This window comes from Nicotiana tomentosiformis, chromosome 6, assembly GCF_000390325.3.
Source record: "Nicotiana tomentosiformis chromosome 6, ASM39032v3, whole genome shotgun sequence".
Classification (NCBI taxonomy): domain Eukaryota; kingdom Viridiplantae; phylum Streptophyta; class Magnoliopsida; order Solanales; family Solanaceae; genus Nicotiana; species Nicotiana tomentosiformis.
The window spans coordinates 31,299,520-31,322,110 of NC_090817.1; the positions used below are offsets into that span (position 1 = coordinate 31,299,520).

The 22,591-nt window shown below is 38.4% G+C and overlaps 1 protein-coding gene across 1 annotated transcript; it reads left to right on the plus strand.

The window, feature by feature from the left end:
• Positions 1 to 16,708: 16,708 nt before the first annotated feature.
• LOC138893743 (cold shock domain-containing protein 4-like) lies at positions 16,709 to 18,790 on the plus strand. Its single transcript, XM_070178402.1, has 2 exons — positions 16,709 to 17,065; positions 18,431 to 18,790. The coding sequence occupies exons 1-2, from the start codon at positions 16,709 to 16,711 to the stop codon at positions 18,788 to 18,790; spliced, it is 717 nt and encodes a 238-aa protein (XP_070034503.1).
• Positions 18,791 to 22,591: the final 3,801 nt, after the last annotated feature.

Genomic DNA, 22,591 nt, shown 5'->3' on the forward strand with positions numbered 1-22,591 from the left:
TTGGCATTGTTCAAATTGCTTTTAAGCCATTAACCCTTAAAGGGTTACCGAAGACGTTTTTGGCTGCTCTTAGAGATTCTAGAAATCTGAATTTTAGACAGTCTCTGATGGGTTCTATTGAATCTACTGTGGCCTACGGTCCAGTATATTTTGATACTCAACCCAATCTTCAATTATCTCTATCTGATGTTAATATACTTTATGCATTGACATTAAATGTGAAAACGCATGGTTATAATTATGCGCCTGGAACTGAACTTATATGTTTATCGTATAGAATTTATTTTAAATTACTATCTATGTTAAACCCTAGATGTAAACTGTATGATACATCCGATCAGACTATATTGGTGGAAAATAATTTTGCAAAGTCTAAGGTCACCACGAGGAGACCTATTAAGTGGGAAGAAATTAATTTCCCAACTACTTGGACTTTGGATTCGGTTAAATCCCCAAGTCAGATAACAAATGTTGTCAGTAATACCAAATATTCTCATATTACTCAAAATCCGGATGGTAGGATTTGTATTCAATTTGATGATAATAGTTCCACTTATAACATGCAGTCATTTTCTAATAATAGACTTTTGCCTGCTATTAAACCTAGTCATAGTAGGCATTCATTTACTAATCATAAGTTGTTGCCTAATATTCAACATATTTCTCCTGTTGAACCAGTCTATGGACCAGCTAGAAATCGTGCTGCATCGTTGCATACAATTTCTACTAAAGTTAGTGATAAGCCTGTTGAAAGGGTTAAGATTAACCCTCAAACAAATATTGTTCAGGATAATGATAATATTTCTGATAAGGATATTCGTTCTACATCCGAAATGGATTTCAACCCCAATGATGTTTAATGATTCCACACCAAATAGGTTTTAGTCCAGGGTCACAAGCTAGAAAATATGTTCAAAGGGATTTTGTTTAGTAATAAATGGAACCGGTTTAAAACTTGGTTTTTTAATACTTATAGTAAAGAAGATTTAAATAATATTTCTCAAGAGTTTTATGAAACTTGTGCTTTACATAATCAAATTATGTATTTTGTTCCTTGGTTTATAACCACTTATTTACCGCTTTACATAAAGGTTTTAGAAAGATCTTATAAAGATGGGAGTGGTAATATTACTAAAGCCATATTCCCACCTCAAGCACCTTTTGTTTTACCTAATAATACAGGTATTACGTTTACTGCATTTCAAAAATTTATTGATGAAGATGTTGCTACAGTCAGCATCGCAAAAATTAATAATTTGATTTCTCAAAATTATTATTTAAGTTTATATTTTAAAGTTTTGGGTGAACATATCAGTTTTCTTGATAAAATACTTGATGAATTAACAATTTTGATAAAAGGAATGAGTACTAGCAAGAAGGTAACTGATTTTGCCTCTACTTCAGGAAGCAAATTAGAAGCTCAAATTCTTCTTACTCATATTCAAAGACCCCCTGAGATTAAGGATTTTAAATTCAAATCGTTAAATGATTTAGAAGAACTTCTTGAAAAAAAGTTATCCGGTTTAAATATTAAACCTATTGATTTATTAAAAAAATTTGCTGATAAATTAGATACTACTTCTGATTATAAATATGAAGTCTGGTCAGAGTTTAATAAACTTAGAGGCTATCCCAAAAAGAATAGTAAGTATGCTGATAAACCCAGAATGCAAACTTATTATTATAATCGCCCTACTCCTCAAGATGTGTTAATAGAAGAACGAGATTGGAATCAGACTAATACGTCTTATAGTGGTTCTGAAATTTATGAATGGAATCTTGATGGTTTAACTGATAGACAATTGACTATTCTTGTGCATAGAATGCTTATGTATGCAACTATTTGTAAAAGTGTAAAAAATACAGATAGAACTATTTAAAAAATGATTATTGCAGGTTTTACTGGCCAGGTTCGTGGCTGGTGGGATGATTATTTAAGTACTGAAGAAAAGGCGATGGTTATTAATGCAATAGCCACTAACGAAGGAGTCGATAACTTAGGCATGGCTCTAGTAAAAAATAGAGAAGTTGCTGTTTACACCCTTGTTCTTACCATATTAGAACATTTCAATGGTAGATTTATCAATCAGAACGAGACTGTCCGTACTCTGCTAAATGGCCTTAGATGTAGGACCTTAAGCGAGTTTAGATGGTATAAAGATACTTTTATGAGTAGAGTAATGGAATTACCCGAAAATAAGTATGAACATTGGAAAGCTAAGTTTATAGATGGCCTTCCCTCCTTATTTGCTGAAAGAGTAAGAAAAACTCTAAGGGGTAGTTACGGGGAATTCCGTACAAAGATTATACCTATAGAAAATTGATAGGAGTTTGCACACAATAAGGATTAAACTTGTGTAATGAGTTAAAATTGTCCAGACAGCTTAAGATAGATAAGCTTTAGGAAAAATCACAATTAGGAGACTTTTGCACCCAGTTCGGTTTACCCGAGACTTCTGCTCATAGCAAGAAAAAGAAAAATAGGTATCATAACTCAGACAGTCCTTATAAGAAAAAGAGATCGAGATATAGATCCAAAGAAGAGCGTGATGCTAGGAAAGCTCATCGCAAGTCTACTAGCTTTACGAAAAATAGGTCTAAGCGAGATCTTGCTGATATTAAGTGTTATAAATGTGGAAAATTTGGCCATATAGCTCCAAATTGTAAGCTTCAAATGCTGAAAACCCTAGAACTAGACGATGAGTTACGTGATAAGGTTTATGGTTTGTTATACACTTCTGGATCAGAATCTGATTATAATTCTGAGTCAGAATCTGAAGCTGAAGTCGATTTACTTGATTTATCTGATAGTGATAAAAATATTAATAATACTTGTACAACTTGCAAAAGTAATACATGTACTTGTGATGATGATGAATTTTATAAATTACAATCTCAATTTCAAGATTTGAACATGAAAACTATTACATCTGATAATGTAATAGAACTTTTAAAAAAAATTACTGATGATAAACTTCGTGAAAAAATTATAATTTTGGCTGCAGGTTCAAGTTCTAGTTCTTCAAAACCTTTTGAAAAATAAAAGAACGAATTTTAATATTCTGCGCCTTATTCTTTCTCAGAAATTAACAACCGACTTAATAATAAAATTACACCAACCAGAGATGCTTCTTTCGATGATTTAAAGGTTGAAATTGAAAGTTTAAAAAGGGAGATTAAATCTCTTAAACAAAATCAAATGATTTGTGATCACAGGATTACTCAGATAGAGAAAAATAATTTCATAACTGAGTTTTCTAATGATAAAAACAAAGGTATTTTTGAAAATGATATTGAGGAAGAACCTATTAGACTTGATTCAAAACATATTATGTTTTTGGGAATAATGCAAATTGCTACTGCCCATAAATGGTATATCAAATGTACTATTCTAATTGATAATAGTTTTTCTATTACAAATATTGCTATGATTGATAGTGGAGCTGATGTTAGCTGCATTCAAGAAGGTTTAGTACCTACTAAATATTTTCAAAAAACTACTCATTGTAACGACCCGATCGGTCGTTTCGAGAGTTATAACCCTGTTTTCCCCATTCCTACTTCTTTTTGTGTTATTCAGCTATATGATGTTATATCGGGTTAGTTGGTTCGCGTCCGGAAGGAACTCGATGTGAAATGAGACACATAGTCTCATAATTTAAAATTTTAAGTTTGAATAGTGGACCGGATATGGACCTATGTGTAAACGACCTCGGATTTGAATTTTGATGATTCCAATAGCTTCGTATGGTGATTTTGGGCTTAGGAGCGTGTCCGAAATATTTTTTGGAAGTCCGTAGAGGAATTAGGCTTGAAATGCCGAAAGTTTTATTTTCGAGAAATTTGACCTGGGGGTTAACTTTTTGATATTGGGGTCGGAATTTGATTCTGATAATTGGAATACCTCTGTTATGTCATTTAGGACTTGTGTGCAAAATTTGAGGTCAATCAGACGTGATTTGATAGGTTGCAGAGTTGTTTGAAGAAATTAGAAATTTCAAAGTTCATTAGGTGATTTCAGGATGCGACTAAGTTCGTATGATGTTTTAGGACTTGTTGGTATATTTGGTTGAGGTCCCGAGGGCCTCAGGTGAGTTTCAGATGGTTAACGGATCAAATATTGAACTAGAACAGCTGCTGCAATTTCCTTCTGTTGGAAATTGCTTCTGCCTAGAAATCGAGCCCAGATGTGAGCCCAGATCAAGCTCAGGGTCGAGGGCCACAATCGAAGCCCAGATCAAGCTCAGGGTCAAGGACCACGATCGAAGCCATGATCGAACCCAGAGTCGAGGGCCACGATCGACGGCATGATCGAGCCCAGGGTCGAGGGTCACGGTCGAAGGCCGGGTCGAAGACACAATCGAGGGCCAGGATCGAGAACCGGGATCGAGGGGAAGGACCAAGGACCAGGATCAAGGACCTCGATCGAAGGCCAAGATCGAAGGCCCAGATCGAGGCAGAACCGAGGTTGTCTGGGCAGAATTATAAAAACAGGGACTTCGTCCCATTTGCCATTTTTGACAAATTGGAGCTTGAGGAGAGGCGATTTTTGATTTATTTTCAAGGAAAACTTGAGGTAAGTCCCTTGTGATCATTTCTACTCCATAATATTGAATTATCATCGAATAATCTGACTAGATTACATGATTTTGAGGTGTAAATCGGAGATTGGAACTTAGAAATTTGGAAATAAGATTTGTAGATTTGAGGGTCGATTTGAGGTCAGATTTTGGTAAAGTTGGTATGGGTAGACTCGTGGTTGAATGGGCTTTCGGATTTTATAATTTTTGTCGGGTTCCGAGATGTTGGCCCCACATGCAATTTTGAGCCAATTTCGGGTTTTAGTCTAATTTTATAGTTTTTCTTGTGGAATTCATCCCATTGGCGCGTATTGATGGTATTGTACTGATTGTGAATAGATTCGGAGCATTTGGAGGCCGAGTCCAGAGGCAAGATCATTGCGGGTTATAGATTTGACCGGTTTGAGGTAAGTAACGATTGTAAATCTAGTCCTGAGGGTATGAAACCCCGGATTTCGTATCATTTTACAATTTTGAAGTGAGGCACATGCTAGGTGACAGGCGTGTGGGCATGCACTGTTGGGGATTTGTGACTTGGTCTGTCCCGTAGAAACTGTAAAGTTGCATACTTTGTTGAAACCATTGATACTTATATGTTTTAGAAAGATTTTCTGTAAATTGGGCTGAATGCCATGTTTGGGCCTTGCGCCAATGCTGTTTGGACCCTTAGGGGCTGTTTCTTACCATCCTCTCACTGTTTTCGATTAAAAATCTATACTCAGTCATGTTTATACTTGTTTACCGCATAACTTAGTTTTATGATTCTATTTTGATACATATAAATATATTTGGGCCGAATGCCCTGTTTTACTGAAATGCCCGAGTGGCCTGATTTGTGAGGATGAGTGTGGATCGGTGCTGCCCGCCTGCAGCATACTTTATGACTGGGTGAGGCCGAGGGCCTAATTTGTGAGGATAAGTGTGGATAAGGGCTGCCCGCCTGCAACATACTTTATTATTATCGCACGTGAGTTGTCCGTACAAATTATTGCGCTTGGGCTGAAGGAGCATCTCCGGAGTCTGTACACACCCCCAGTGAGTGCAGGTACCTACTGAGTACAAGTGCCGAGTCCTGAGTGACTGGGAGGCAAGAGTGATTGTGAGGTATGCCCGAGTGGCAAGAGTGATTGTGAGGTATGCCCGAGTGGCACGAGTGACTGTGAGGTTTTCCCGAGGGGCTGTATATGAGTGATGTTTTGCCTGAGGGGCTGTTTATGATTTCATAATTTTTGCTCACCTTTGCATTGAGCCTTTGTTTGAAAAACTGTTGGACAAATATCTTTAAATGATTTTCACTGGAACCGGGTTTAAACGAGATGATTTGATTCAAACACTTGTTTTTAAAACATGTTGTACTTTACTGAGATTTCATGATATGAATGTTATATGCTTTGTTGCTAGTCACTACTGCTCAGTCTTTATTTATTGTTGTTACTTATTGAGTTGGCGTACTCACGTTACTCCCTGCACCTTGTGTGCAGATTCAGGTGTAGCTGGACACGGTAGCGATTATTGAGTGTTTTGGTTGCAGATTTTTCTTGGAGATAGAAAGGTAGCTGTTTGGCGATCGCAGCCCCTGCTCTTTTCCCTCTTATCTTTATCTAGTTGTATTTAGCTATTTTCCAGGCTGAGTTAGCCTTGATATTATTAGACAGATTATAGAAGATGCTCATGACTAGTGACACCCCGATGTCGGGCTTTTCTTTTCCGCACTTCTGTTTTTCTTTGATTTGAACTCTTTAAATGAAAATTTTGGTTAGGTTTGGAAATGAGTCGGCTTGCCTAGTTCTACCATAGGCGCCATCTCGACAGAGGTTAGTTTGGGTTGTGACAGACTGGTATCAGAGTCTAGGTTACATAGGTCTCACGAGTCATGAGCAGGTTTAGCAGAGTCTTGCAAATCGGTATGGAGACGTTTGTACTTATCTTCAGGTGGCTGCAGAACCCTTAGGAAAATTTCACTTTCTTTTATTCTATCGTGCGAAAATGATTTAGCTTGAGACATAACTCTTTGAATTCCTTCCACGCATCTCGTATGCGCACATGGGCGCTCGGTATCTGTTGTGCATCGCCGATTTGTGATTCTATGAACGAGGTTCGAGATGTGTATTATGTGTTTTGGTGATGGGCTAGTTTGGAGGACTTGAGGCCAGGTTTAAACCGTAGTTTTGGCTCGGTAGCTTCAGTTGTAACCTATGTATTTGGACTCATATGTCCGATAATGACCCTACGAGTTAAATTGTGGCTCGATGAGCAGTGGAATGGCTTTGTGGTGAGTATGACGTAACTGCGGGAAGTGTTAAGACTATTTGAACGTGACGAGAAGTGTTTTCTTTAAATGTAAAGGAAGGCCATTGGATGCTTGATTTTTATTTTGATGCGACGTACCGTCTCGAGTGTGAATGTTTTAAAGGATCTTTCACGTTGTTAAATTTTGGGGAAAATTAAATTCTCATGTCTGTCAATGAGTTGAACTCAAGAAGAGTAAGTGGTTGTGTAGTAATGGTGGTTGCGAATGGGTATTTTGATGTTGATGGCTCGGGAAAGATAATCTTTGAAGAGACTTAGAGTCGGTAACATTTTATTGGTTTAGGTGCGACAGAAATACATTTCGATTTGATGCAGCAGTTGGGTAGCAAAGTATGAGGGAAGACATGACGGGAAGTGTTTCGCGGTGGTTGAAGTACTAGCAGGTCAAGTAGAAGAAGTAGAGGTGGAGAAGTTTCTTAAAGGAGATGATTTAACCGAAGTAAGAGTGGCAGATTAGCATATGAATTCACTAGTAGGGTAGTCGTGCGCCTTGAGAAAGTGTATAATGGTTTGGAATCGTGCTACTATGTGAACCAGCCTGCATACTCTATTTGGATTGATGGTTAGTGTACAAAGTGTGTTTGAAATGATTAGAGGCTTGAAGATCTGATTATTGTGTTAGGTGCAATATGACTTGAGTTCGGAAGGTATTGTTGACGTATAGTTGATGTCAATAGGGAAAGTGCAGACTTATATAAATGGTGGGCGAGCATGAACTCAGGAGAATTTATGAATTTCATGGTCGTTGCACTCAATGCAGTGTCATTGGGAGATGTCGGTAAGGAATTTCACATGTGGGTTATCTCCTATGTGCAGCTAGCGGTTGCGTGATGCTGATGAATATTTTGTGAGGAATATTACTAGCTACCCGGTGGGAGGTCGCGTGTGTAATTTTGGCTAGAGATTCAGGATGTTCATGAAAGGCTTAATAAAAGACTTCGAGAAGTCTGGCAGGTTAACTGTGCAAGAACTTAGTAATTTAGAAGGAGAAATCCTTACGGGTTCTAATTTTATATAATTGCAGCTTAAGGCTAAGTGGGGGAGTCTGCTATCGACGAGTTGATTGCACGGTTATGGGTCGTATTAGTTTCGGTTCGGGGTATATCGGTGAATCAGTTATGACTTGCAGAGGTCGAGATCGAGGATGACTCGGGTAAAGGAATTTCTGGACACAAGTTGTATTACACCCTATGGTTATGGGAGGACCATAAAAATAATTGAGTATTTATTCACAGAGAATGTAGTGTACATGAAGCGGGAATTTGCTCGGTTGCATAGGAGTGAGGGTTACTCTTTATTCCCTTGGGTGTTGATGTGCTAATGGGGCACATGTCATTTCGGTCCATTTGGTCGGTTAATTCGAGAATGGTTACAATGGATTCAAGATTTATAAATATGGCTAGAAAACTGGGAGTTGCATTGAACGGTGTTGAGACTCGTTGTATCTTATATCATTGTGAATTATGTATTTCAGTATCAAGAAGGTGAAGGAAACGGTTTTAGGTTCCTATAAAGCCTCTTCGGAGTAAGCATGTTTGGCTGTGGAACCTTTGGAATACATATAAAAAGGGTATTTGGCGGCTTATAAGCCTTAGGGCAGTGTGATTCTATGCTAGAGTTCGTGGGGCCAGTTTTAGTTAAGGATAGATGTGTTCTAATAAGGAAATAAAATAGCAATTTGAAGGCGATTTGGAAAGGACTTGGGGAAATAGGACAGTTTGGAAGTAGGTTGGGGTAGCACAGTAATGGGTATGATCGGTTATTTGTGTACTTATGACATGGCTAGTATCTACAAGTGCTTCGTGGAATTGCTCCCGGATTTGGCAACCTGTGTGGCTTGGCGAAGTTAGAGGAATTCAGTTCAGATAGCTTGATTATGTGCAAATGGATTTCAAAGTGTTCATGATGGGTTCTACCATGGTTTAAACCGGATAATTTCTACTGATGTACGGAGCGTGTTGTGTGTTATGATTTTCTCCTAGAAAGAAGCAAGAAAGAGGTTTCTGACTAATAAGGTATGTAATTTGCTAATGACTCAGAGTTGATAATGGAATTCTTATACTAGTCACATAATGGCATAATAGATGTGGTGTGTTGTGCGGGAATAGGATTTACATGTACTAGGTCACAGTTCGGTTTTGAAGGGAAGGACATAAATTCTTAGGCAGCATGAACGGTTTCCGATGACTAGGTAAATGATATTACTAACTGGTATAGCTTGATGAGAGAGCACATTTCAGAAGGGGCAGTGTGTTTTGATTTATGGGTACTTCGCTGGTATTGCGGCACTCTCCTGGTTGATCGACTATTGATATTCAAATTTTTTCCAGGTGGCACGGAAGAAGTTTCAAAGTATTTCTCGTGGGAGGATTGAGTATGAGAGAGGTGTTAGGCATTCGGGCGGTGGAGGTGGAATCAAATAGGGTGATTCATGTGTTCTATGGAATTGAAGATTGGGAGTTCTCATGAGCAGATTGTTTCATGGGTGTGGACTGTGAAGTTGTGGCCGGAGCTAGCCAGATGATAGAAGGTGTTATGATTCCGTCATTGTGGACTTTCAGAGGTTGTTTATCTATTGGTGGCTGACCATAGTTGATTCGGGACCCATTGGTAGGCCCAATTAGGATGTGTATTCTACACCGAGCTGGATTGATTGGATCCATACTACTATTGTTGAAGGATGTTCCATTCGGTTGATGTGAAGCTTATTCATGTTCTGGAATGATCTGTGAGTTACTCTTCTATGCTACGAAGAGTTGTGATTCATTGGTTATATGCACATATAGTGCAGTTCTATTATGGCCTTATAGCAGAATTTGAGCGAGAATAGTATTGGATATTGCTTGGTTGATGACGTATTGGTCATGTTCTTTCGGATTTTATGTGGCATGGTGTCGTTTGCTTCTCTGTGGTTATAGTAATGCACTTTGGGTACTTGATGTCAAATTGCACATGGTTATTGATTTTAGCAGGGTGGCTTGAGGTGTTTCATATGGACCAGTATTTGGATAGGGTCGCGTATTGCAGCAGAGTTATGTGAAAATATGATCCCTTGTGTAAGATTTGTATGTTATGGTTCTGCGGTGTGTGATGGGTTCTTAGCATTGCGTCGGGGTGGTACTCGTCGATCTTGCGGAACGGTTCTCCTCTTTGGGTCATTATTACGATTTGGTACATTTGGAATGTTACTATCTGGTGCACGGATTGCACGGGTTGTGGCTTTAAATTGTATTGATGTGTCAGGTCACTAGAGTGGTCGTGTTGGAGGAGACGAGGTCATTGGGCCTAGAATGGATGCTATCAGATTTGATTGTGGTATAATTAGGAGGATAATATCGGAAGTCGGCTTTGAAATTGGCTATAGTTCTTGTAGAATGAACGAGAGCTCCATGACCTGTTGGTCTAATGAATGGCTATGAATTTGGTATGTTTTTTTCATCATCGGCAGTGTACGAAGGTTTTGAAAATGAGGTTTTGTCTGATATGAGTTTATTACTAGCACTGGATTGATTTGAGTCGATACTGTGATTTGAAATCATTGCTTCGAGTATTCGATCTATGCGGTATTTCAATTTGAGTATTTGAGTTATGGTTACGGCTTTTGGTGCAAATTTTTCAGACATATACAATATGTAGATGCAAACTTCTCATCTTATAGGAAATTTCGGATGTTGGAAATTTGATTCGAAGGCTTGTAAGCTAGGTTGAATTGAGAAATTTTAGTTATGCTGTGCTATCGGACCTGTATGGGATAGGGTGACGTGGGATCACCCCCGGGTATGTGCATGTGAAAGCTACACAGCGATTTGATGGCTTTTGGAACAACTCTAGGCACGTTCGAGGACGAACGTATATTTAAGTGGGGGAGGATGTAACGACCCGACCGGTCGTTTCGAGAGTTATAACCCCGTTTTCCCCATTCCTACTTCTTTTTGTGTTATTCAGCTATATTATGTTATATCGGGTTAGTTGGTTCGAGTCCGGAAGGAACTCGGAGTTAAATGAGATACTTAGTCTCATAATTGAAAATTTTAAGTTAGAAAAGTGGACCGGATATGGACCTATATGTAAATGACCTCGTATTTGAATTTTGATGAATCCAATAGCTCTGTATGGTTATTATGGGCTTAGGAGCATGTCCGGAATATTTTTTGGAAGTCCGTAGAGGAATTAGGCTTGAAATGCCGAAAGTTTTATTTTTGAGAAGTTTGACTGGGGGGTTGACTTTTTGATATCGGGGTCGGAATCTGATTCTGAAAATTGAAATACCTCTGTTATGTCATTTAGGACTTGTGTGCAAAATTTGAGGTCAATCGGACGTGATTTGATAGGTTCCGGAGTTGTTTGAAGAAATTAGAAATTTCAAAGTTCATTAGGCTTGAATTGGGGTGTAATTCATGGTTTTAGAATTGTTTGAGGTGATTTGAGGATTTGACTAAGTTCATATGATGTTTTAGGACTTGTTGGTATATTTGGTTGAGGTCCCGAGGGCCTCGGGTGAGTTTTGGATGGTTAACGGATCAAAAATTGAACTAGAACAGCTACTGCAATTTCCTTCTACCCAGAAATCGAGCCCAGATGTGAGCCTAGATCGAGCTCAGGGCCGAGGGCCTCAATCGAAGCCCAGATCGAGCTCAGGGTCGAGGGCCACGATCGAAGCCATGATCGAGCCCAGAGTCGAGGGCCACGATCGAAGGCATGATCGAGCCCAGGGTCGAAGACATAATCGAGGGCCAGGATCGAGGGGCAGGACCGAGGACCAGGATCGAGGACCTCGATCGAAGGCCAAGATCGAAGGCCCAGATCAAGGCAGAACTGAGGTTGTCTGGGCAGAATTATAAAAACAGGGACTTCGTCCCATTTGCCATTTTTGACAAATTAGAGCTTGAGGAGAGGCGATTTTTGATATATTTTCAAGGAAAACTTGAGGTAAGTCCCTTGTGATCATTTCTACTCCATAATATTGAATTATTATTGAATAATCCGACTAGATTACATGATTTTGAGGTGTAAATCGGAGATTGGAACTTAGAAATTTGGAAATAAGATTTGTAGATTTGAGGGTCGAGTTGAGGTCGGATTTTGGTAAAATTGGTATGGGTAGACTCGTGGTTGAATAAGCTTTCGGTTTTTGTAACTTTTTCCGGGTTTTGAGACGTGGGCCCCACAGGCAATTTTGAGCCAATTTCGTGTTTTGGTCTAATTTTGTAGTTTTTCTTGTGGAATTCATCCCATTCGCGCGTATTGATGGTATTGTACTGATTGTGAATAGATTCAGAGCATTTGGAGGCTGAGTCCATAGGCAAGATCATTGCGGGTTAGAGATTTGACCGGTTTGAGGTAAGTAACGATTGTAAATCTAGTCCTTAGGGTATGAAACCCCAGATTTCGTATCATTACACTATTTTGAAGTGACGCACATGCTAGGTGACGGGCGTGTGGGCGTGCACTGTTGGGATTTGTGACTTGGTCCGTCCCATAGCAACTGTAAAGTTGCATACTTTATTGAAACCATTTATACTTATATGTTTTGGAAAGATTTTCTGTAAATTGGGCTGAATGCCATGTTTGGGCCTTGCGCCAATGCTGTTTGGACCCTTAGGGGCTGTTTCTTACCATCCTCTCACTGTTTTCGATTGAAAATCTATACTCAGTCATGTTTATACTTGTTTACCGCATAACTCAGTTTTATGACTCTATTTTGATGCATATAAATGTTTTGGGCCGAATGCCCTGCTTTACTGAAATGCTCGAGTGGCCTGATTTGTGAGGATGAGTGTGGATCGGGGCTGCCCGCCTACAGCAAACTTTATGATTGAGTGAGGCCGAGGGCCTGATTTGTGAGGATGAGTGTTGATCGGGGCTTCCCGCTTGCAGCATACTTTATTATTATCGCACATGAGTTGTCTATGCAGATTATAGCGCTTGGGCTGAAGGAGCCCCTCCAGAGTCTGTACACACCCCCAGTGAGTGCAAGTACCGACTGAGTGCGAGTGCCGAGTGCCGAGTGCTGAGTGACTGGGAGGCAAGAGTGATTGTGAGGTATTCTCGAGTGGCAAGAGTAATTGTGAGGTATGCCCGAGTGGCATGAGTGACTGTGAGGTTTTCCCGAGGGGCTGTATATGAGTGATGTTTTGCCCGAGGGGTTGTTTATGATTTCATCATTTTTACTCACCTTTGCATTGAGCCTTTGTTTGAAAAACTGTTGGACAAATATCTTTAAATGATTTTTACTGGAACCGGGTTTAAACGAGATGATTTGATTCAAACACTGATTTTTAAAACATGTTGTACTTTATTGAGATTTCATGATATGAATGTTATATGCTTTATTGCTCGTCACTACTGCTCAGTCTTTATTTATTGTTGTTACTTACTGAGTTGGCGTACTCACGTTACTCCCTGCACCTTGTGTGCAGATTCAGGTGTAGCTGGACACGGTAGCGATTATTGAGTGTTTTGGTTGCAGATTTTTCTTGGAGATAGAAAGGTAGTTGTTTGGCGATCGTAGCCCCTGCTCTTCTCCCTCTTATCTTCCTCTAGTTGTATTTAGCTATTTTCCAGGCTGAGTTAGCCTTGATATTGTTAGAAAGATTGTAGAAGATGCTCATGACTAGCGACACCCCGATGTCGGGCTTTTCTTTTCCGCACTTCTGTTTTTCTTTGATTTGAACTCTTTAAATAAAAATTTCGGTTTGTTTTGGAAATGAGTCGGCTTGCCTAGTTCCACGATAGGCGCCATCACGACAAAGGTTAGTTTGGGTCATGACACTCATATGGTTAAATCTGCATCAGGACATGCTTTAGATATAAAGTATAAATTGCCTAATACGGGTATTTGTCAGACTAAAGTCTGCATTCCTCACTTCTTTTTCTTGATTAAAAATCAGTTATACCCTTCAATTATACTTGGAACACCTTTTATTAACGCTATTTATCCTTTTACTAGCATAGACTCAAAAGGTTTTATAGCTACTTATAAGGATAGAAAGATAAGTTATACTTTTGCTACAGATCCCGTAACTAGAGATATAAATGCTTTAATTGATATGAAGCAAAGACATATTGATTCGTTATAATTAGAATTATTTAGTATGAATATATTTGAAAATTTAAAATCCACTAAAGTACAGGAAAAGATTAAATTGATTTTCGAAAAAATTGCTATTGATATTTGTGCTGAGCATCCTAGTACTTTTTGGAATCGAAAAAAGCATATTGTCACTCTTTCTTATGAAGATAATTTCTCTAAGGATGATATTCCTACTAAATCTCGACCTTGTCAGATGAACGTTGAATTGGTAGAATTCTGCAAAAAAGAGATTGATAATTTGTTACAAAAGGGTTTGATAAAACCCTCAAAATCTCCTTTGTCTTGCACAACTTTTTATGTTAATAATGCTGTTGAAAAGGAACGTGGTATTCCTAGATTGGTTATTAATTATAAACCTTTAAATAAGTATTTAAAATGGATAAGGTATCCCATTCCCAATAAAAAATATTTATTATCAAGATTATATGATGCCAATATATTTTCAAAGTTTGATTTAAAATCTGGTTATTGGCAGATTCAAATATTTAAAGAGTATACTTATAGAACTGCTTTTAATGTTTCATTCGGGCAATATGAATGGAATTGTATGCCTTTGGTTTAAAGAATGCCCCTTCTGAATTTCAAAAAATCATGAATGATATATTTAATCCTTACCTGGATTTCATCATTGTTTATATTGATGACATTTTGATATTCTCTAAAACATTTGAAATGCATAATAAGCATCTAGATATCTTTAAAAAGATTGTTATACAAAATGGTATAGTTATTTCAAAACCAAAAATGAGTTTATTTCAAATAAATGTTTGATTTTTAGGACATAATATTTGTCAAGGAAAAATTACTCCTATACAACGATCGATTGATTTTGCATCAAAATTTTCTGATGTTATTACTGACAGAACTCAATTACAGAGATTTTTGGGAAGTTTAAATTATATATCCCCTTTTTATAATAATTTATCTCGTGATTTGGCCCCTTTATACGACAGACTAAAGAAGGATCATAAAAAATCTTAGACTGATAGTCATACTGCTTTGGTTAAAAATATTAAACAACGGGTTAAGTTTTTACCTTGTTTAACTCTTGCTAATCCAGCTTGGCAAAAAATTATTGAGACAGATGCGTCTAATATTGGCTATGGTGGGATTTTAAAACAAGTTAATCCCTACAATAATTGTGAATATTTGATAAGATTTTATTCTGGAAAGTGGACTGAAGCTCAGAAAAAATATGCTACCGTGGCCCATGAAATGTTGACTATTGTCAAATGTGTTCTAAAATTTCAGGATGATTTATACAATCAAAAGTTTTTGATAAAAACTAATGCTCAATCTGTCAAATATATATTTAACAAAGATTTTAAACATGATGCTTCAAAATTAATTTTTGCAAGATGGCAAGCTCAATTAGCCCCCTTTGACTTCGAAATTCAGTATAAAAATGGAGCTGATAATTCTCTTCCTGATTTCCTATCCCGTGAATAGTTAAATTAATCATGAATTTCTATAAAACCTTTCTAGATGAGAAAACGTTAATCACTATTTTGAAAGTGGTTAAGTTATATAAAGACTTACAAAGTCTTATAATTCATATTATTATTGATAACATTGTCGAAGAAGAATTTTCTATTCATGATTATTCTGAAGAAATTAGAGATGATATGCAAGACTATTATTTATCTGAATAAAATAAATTGTTATATTTGCAGCATGGACCCTCCGTGGGCCAGAGGTAGAGGCAGAGGCAGAGGGGGAAGATCATCCCCAGGAAAATCATATTCTCAAGGATCATCATACGGATCATCATCTAACTCCCTAGTGATACAAATGGGAAGAATGAGCTTAACTAATGAGAAGATATCTCCCAAAGGAGAATCTTCGTCAATTCCCTCTTTTTATCTGGAAGATATTCCAGAGGACAGCCCGTTATACGGTCATTTGCAGGTATATTTGGTTGCTCAAAAGCAAAGTGATATGTTTGCTTCAATTGCCAAAGAAGACACTGATGATATAAAGTCCTATGAAAAATTGCCTAAAAAAAATGATATTTCTTTTGAAAAATTCTGAGATACAAAGAAAAGATGAACCCTGGAAGATATTCCAAAGGTATTTAATTAATGGATTATATTATCCGGGTGAGTCATACAAAATCCGTTCTTATTATGAGACTATTCTCACCAGCACAGGCAGTGCAGGATTTCAACATTTTTCCGGTTATAGCACAGATGATAATATTTATAACTTCTCAAAAGTTATTATTAAACAGATTATATCTGTTGAAGATTGAGGGATTTTCACAATGAAAGAAAGGCAGATAAGCCTCAACAAATCTCGAATGAATTTCACATATTGGGATTATATCCAAGCCTTTGATAAAGTGCTTTGTTATAATAATGAGAGACATAAACATACCTGGTTCATAAAGGTATGTGGAAAGATATATGCAAGTCCCATTCCTAATTGGTTCTGAAATTGGTGGTCATACAACGGTCCAACAGTCAAGATATTACCTGACCCATTTCTTATGATATAGAAAGAATGGACTAAAGTTTTGCCAGATTTGAATAAGTTATACCACACATATCATATCTGCTATTTGGAAAAAATTGACCAAATATATTTCTTTATAGAGTTCTCTATTCCATGGATTCATAAATGGACTCCCGAGCTGGGGTTCACTGAAGAACAAATTCCTTGCTTATATAGGATATTTTACAACAATTTTTGGGATAAATTAATGAAAAAGGATCCCAAGACAAAAATGTTATACGGTCAAGAACTCTTGGATTCTATTGGAGCAAAAATCCAAGAATACTCTGCAGCTCCCCAGCTGGGAATAATTGATGATAGCTCAGTAAAGCATATTGCTAGAAGAATCTCTTTTCAAGAAGGAGATAAAAATGATATGATTAATAAATATTTAGAAGAAGTAAAAAGAAACTCGCTTCAATCTATTAATCAGTATGAAAAATCTGACACTTCAATGAGGAGTGAAACAAGCAACGATGATATTGTAGAAGATTCCCATCCTATTCAATCAGAGCAGATATTATCTGATGAAGCCGCAGAAAATGCGAAAGATTTCATCCAGCAGATGAAAGAATTAGAAAAACGAGGAGTATGATCAACAGTGAAGCCGCCGGAGACCCCGCTCAATAGTAGATACACTGTTTACACAGTAGAAACACTGTATACAGACCTCACTAAACAGTAGATACACTGTTTACACAGTAAATTCACTGTATAAGGGACCCACATATGGGACCCATTTTACTGTGCATAGATTCTTTTCTCTTTGTATATATAGGATCATTCTTCATTCCGAGAGAGGCATTAGCCAAAACTCTCTCTCTCTTGTAAATCTCTCTCTCTCTCTCTCTCTCTCTCTCTCTCTCTCTCTCTCTCTCTCTCTCTATTGTAGTCTTGTAATAACTTTGAAGTAAATAAAGTCTCCAGTTCATAGCATTTAGGCCTTGCATCCCGGCCTCAAGAGGTATTTATTTTACTTTAATTTCAAGTCTTTTCTCTAGTCTCTCCTCTCTGGTCGTGACTATATCCGGCTAAGAGATTTCATATCCATGTTGAATATCTAACTTCTCTCCTATATACACCATGAAAGATCTGGCTTCTATCAGAATATAAAGGAATTTTTATATAGTTTCTTGGCTTGGTTTCGAGATGGTGGTACAGTCTAATCTAGCACTACTCTTATTGGCTTTGCCTTAGTGGCTCCGTCTAGCAAGCCGTGAACCTTAACCCGTTAAATGTGTTGAAAATGGCATTTTCTTTCACGGTTAGAACTCCTAGACACATGGGCTCAATAAGAGTATGTATTAGATTAAGACAGGCCCTTTGCTTGAGTAAAAGGTTAGACCTTCCATACAGTCAGCAAGTTATATGAAAATTCTTGTATATTTCAGTTCTTATATCCTTACTGGCCGTGCAGACTACCGCCAGCCTTTAAACTTAAGGATACTAAATTAGCTAGATTGGGATGGCCGTGCGGATTACCGCCTGCATGATAGATCCTGTTAATAGAGCTTCTTCTTCCTATTTGTATCACTGGGGAGTTAGATGAGGATCCGTATGATGATCCTTGAGAATATGATTTTCCTGGGGATGATCTTCCCCCTCTGCCTCTGCATCTACCTCTAGCCCACGGAGGGTCCATGCTGCAAATATAACAATTCATTTTATTCAGATAAATAATAGTCTTGCATATCATCTCTAATTTCTTCAGAATAATCATGAATATAAAATTATTCTTCGACAATGTTATCAATAATAATATCAATTATAAGACTTTGTAAGTCTTTATATAACTTAACCACTTTCAAAATAGTGATTAACATTTTCTCATCTTGAAAAGCTTTATAGAAATTCATGATTAATTTAAATATTCACGGGGATAGGAAATTAGGAAGAGAATTATCAACTCCATTGCATTCAATTTGATGATAATAGTTCCACTTATAATAGGCAGTCATTTTCTAATAATAGACTTAATAGACTTAATAATAGTAGTAGTGGCGGTGGTAGTGGTGGCGGTGGTAGTGGTGGCAGTGGCGGTGGCGGTGGTGGCGGCGGCGGCGGCGGCGGGGGTGGCGGCGGCGGTGGCGGTGGCGGTGGCGGTGGTAGTAGCGGCAGTGGTGGTAGTGGTGGCGGTGGTGGTGGTAGTGGCGGTGGTGGTAGTGGCGGTGGTGGTATTGGCGGTGGTAGTAGCGGTGGTAGTAGTGGTGGTAGTAGTAGTGGTATTAGCGGTGGTAGTAGTGGTGGTAGTAGTGGTGGTAGTAGTGGTGGTAAAGCCAATATGGCCTACTACGGTGTGCAGCCCGATCCATAATAATAATAGCTAATATTAAAGACAGTATGGCCTGCTGCGGCGTGCAACCCGGTCCACAATAACACTCACAATACGGCTCTCAGGCCCACCTCTGTCATCAATCTCTTAAGTCTCAAGGGCTCACAATCTCATACCACTCAGCCCAATAACTCCACATTTGGAAGGAAAATGATAACATGCGATGTAACCATGAATGATGAACACAGACTGTGATATGATATACAAATGATGAATCATGACTGAGTGTATAGTTACAATTAATTCAGATAACTTAAAGCAACAGAAATAGTCTCATGACTTTTTACTATCATCTGACCGTTACTGAAGCTTTTGCTTTTGTTCAATACATAATGACTGAAGCCAACTAGGTCTCAACCGAATAATCACATAGCCTAAACATGATTTCTAGCATGAATCACAATTCAATTACTCGAACAAGTAGGAATTTCATAGATAAAACAAGACTGGACAGCAACTCAGTACATAAATCAACCTGGTTCATGTTTACCATGGTGCACGCCACGCGCTCATCACATAGCATGTGCGTCTCCCCAACACAACACCAACAACACGTTTCATAGGGATAAATACACTCAATTCCAAGTTTAAAAGTGTTACCTCGAACAAGCCAAATCCAATACCGAGCAAGCCAAACAATACTCTTGAAATGCAATCCCGCGTGTCTCGACCTCTGAACGACTTGAAATTAGCCAAAAGCAACTCAAATACGTCAAATAATGCCTAAGGAAACAATCCCAAATTATAAAGGTCGAATAATTACACATTTACTCAAAGTCAACCAAAAAGTCGAACCCGGGCCCGTACCTCAGAACCCGACAAAACTCACAAAATCCGACAACCCGTTCAATTACGAGTCCAACCATACTAATTTCATCCAATTCTGACTCTGAATCGACGTTCAAAACCCAATTATTCTCTTTAGAAATGTTTTTAATAAAAAAAACCTCAATTCTCCAATCAAAATTCATTCAGTAGGGTTTGATACAACCTATTACTTGATGATACTACTGCACGATGGACTTTCATTGCTACACATTATGTGTATGAGTTTATACTATGTGGAAGTAGTTGGGACAGTGGCATTAATGCTAAGGCAAAAGGTCAACTACTACTTATTGCACTTGATCTCATAGGTTTTATATTGTTCAATCATTTTTAGTGGTATTAGTGCAGTTTCACGCTCATTCTGGAGATGAAAAGACAATATATAACTCTATTTTTCTAAGCAGACAGTTGGTGTTTCATAGTTCTGTATGTGCAGCTTTGAGCTACTGTCTTGCAAGTGTCATGACTGAGTATAATGAGGTCTACTTTGTTTGAAGATTGAGATCAAGATTGAAGAGTTTAAGCTGGATCAACACATGTGTTTGGCAGTTCTGGATAGCTTCAATACAGTGGTGTACTTGTTTGGAATCCATATTTGCCTTGCCCATTGGTATCTTGTCCTATGGAATGCATAACCTAGCGCCTAGTGAGAGCTTTAGATGTGCTACTATTTGGTTATTGCCCTTGGCCTTCGGATCAGCTAGCACTGCTTGGATATGGAAGCATACATCCTCTTACTTTGTAATAACTAGATCATTAGTATTAGTTTTCTCATTCATAGTTCTAGCTAGTAGTAGTTTACATCTGTCACGACCCAAAACTAACCCCTATCGTGATGGCGCATATTGTGGAACTAGGTAAGCCGACTCATTTCCAAAACAATCGATATTTTCATTTTTAAAGATAATTTCAAGGTTAATTGACATAAAACCTTCATTAAAAGAGTTCAAATCAAAGAAAAATAGAAGTGCGGAAAATAAAAAGCCCGACATCGGGGTGTCACTAGTCATGAGCATATACTATGATCTGTCTAACAATATCAAGGCTAACTCAGCCCGAAAAATAGCTAAATACAACTTGAGGAAGATAAGAGGGAGAAGAGCAGGGGTTGCGATCGCCAAACAGCTACCTTGCTATCTCCAAGAAAATCTGCAACTAGAACACTCAATAACCGCTACCGTGTCCAGCTACACCTGAATCTGCACACAAGGTGCAGGGAGTAACGTGAGTATGCCAACTCAGTAAGTAACAACAATAAATAAAGACTGAGCAGTAGTGACGAGCAATAAAGCATATAACGCTCATATCAGGAAATCTTAGTAAAATACCACATGCTTTTAAAAATCAGGATTTGAATCAAACATCTCATTTAAACCCAGTTCCAATAAAAATCACTTAAAGACATATTTCCAACAACTTTTCAAACATAGGCTCAATGCAAAGGTGAGAAAAAATGATGAAATCATAAACAGCCCCTCGGGCAAAACATCACTCATATACAGCCCCTCAGGCAAACCTTACAGTCACTCGTGCCACTCGGGCATACCTCACAATCACTCTTTCCACTCGGGCATACCTCACAATCGCTCATGCCTCCCAGTCACTCAGCACTCGGCACTCGCACTCAGTAGGTACCTGTGCTCACTGGGGGTGTGTACAGACTCCGGAGGGGCTCCTTCAACTCAAGCGCTATAATCTACACGGACAACTCACGTGCCAAAATAATAAAGTATGCTGCAAGCGGGCAACCCCGATCTACACTCATCCTCACAAATCAGGCCCTCGGCCTCATTCAATCATAAATATGCTGCAGGCGGGCAGCTCCGATCCACACTCATCCTCACAAATCAGGCCCTCGGCCTCACTCAGTCATAAACCTCTCAAGCCTCTCGGGCATTTTAATAAAATAGGGCATTCGGCCCAAAACATTTATATGCATCAAAATAGAGTCATAAAACTGAGTTATGCGGTAAAAAAGTATAAACATGACTGAGTATAGATTTTCAATCGAAAACAATGAGATGATGGTAAGAAACAACCCATAAGGGTCCAAACAATAATGGCGCAAGGTCCAAACATGGCATTTCAGTCAACATAATTTATTGGAATTAATTCCATAAGAAAATACTAATTTTTCATAAAAATCCGAAATTTAGCTCAAAAATTATCGGTGGGACCCATGTCTCGGAACCCGACAAAAGTTACAAAATCCGAAAGCCCATTCAACCACGAGTCTACCCATACTAATTTTACCAAAATCCGACCTCAACTCGACCCTCAAATCTACAAATCTTATTTCTAAATTTCTAAGTTCCAATCTCTGATTTACACCTCAAAATCATGTAATCTAGTCGGATTATTCGATGATAATCCAATATTATGGAGTAGAAATGATCACAAGGGACTTACATCAAGTTTTCCTTGAAAATATATCAAAAATCGCCTCTCCTCAAGCTCCAATTTGCCAAAAATGGCAAATGGGACGAAGTCCCTGTTTTTATAATTCTGCCCAGACAATCCTCGGTTCTTTCTCGATCTTGGCCTTCGATCATGTCTTCGACCCGGCCTTCGACCGTGGCCCTCGACTCTGGGCTCAATCATGGCTTCGATCGTAGCCCTCAACTCTGGGCTCGATCGTGGCCCTCGACCCTGGGCTCGATCCTGGCTTCGATCGTGGCCCTCGACCTTGGGCTCGATCTGGGCTCGATTTCTGGCAGAAGAATTTCCAACAGAAGGAAATTGCAGCAGCTGTTATAGTTCAATTTTTGATCTGTTAGCCATCCGAAACTCACCCGAGGCCCTCGGGACCTCAACCAAATATACCAACAAGTCCTAAAACATCATACGAACTTAGTCGAATCCTCAAATCACCTCAAACAATGCTAAAACCATGAATTACGCCCCAATTCAAGCTTAATGAACTTTGAAATTTCTAATTTCTACAAACAACTCCGG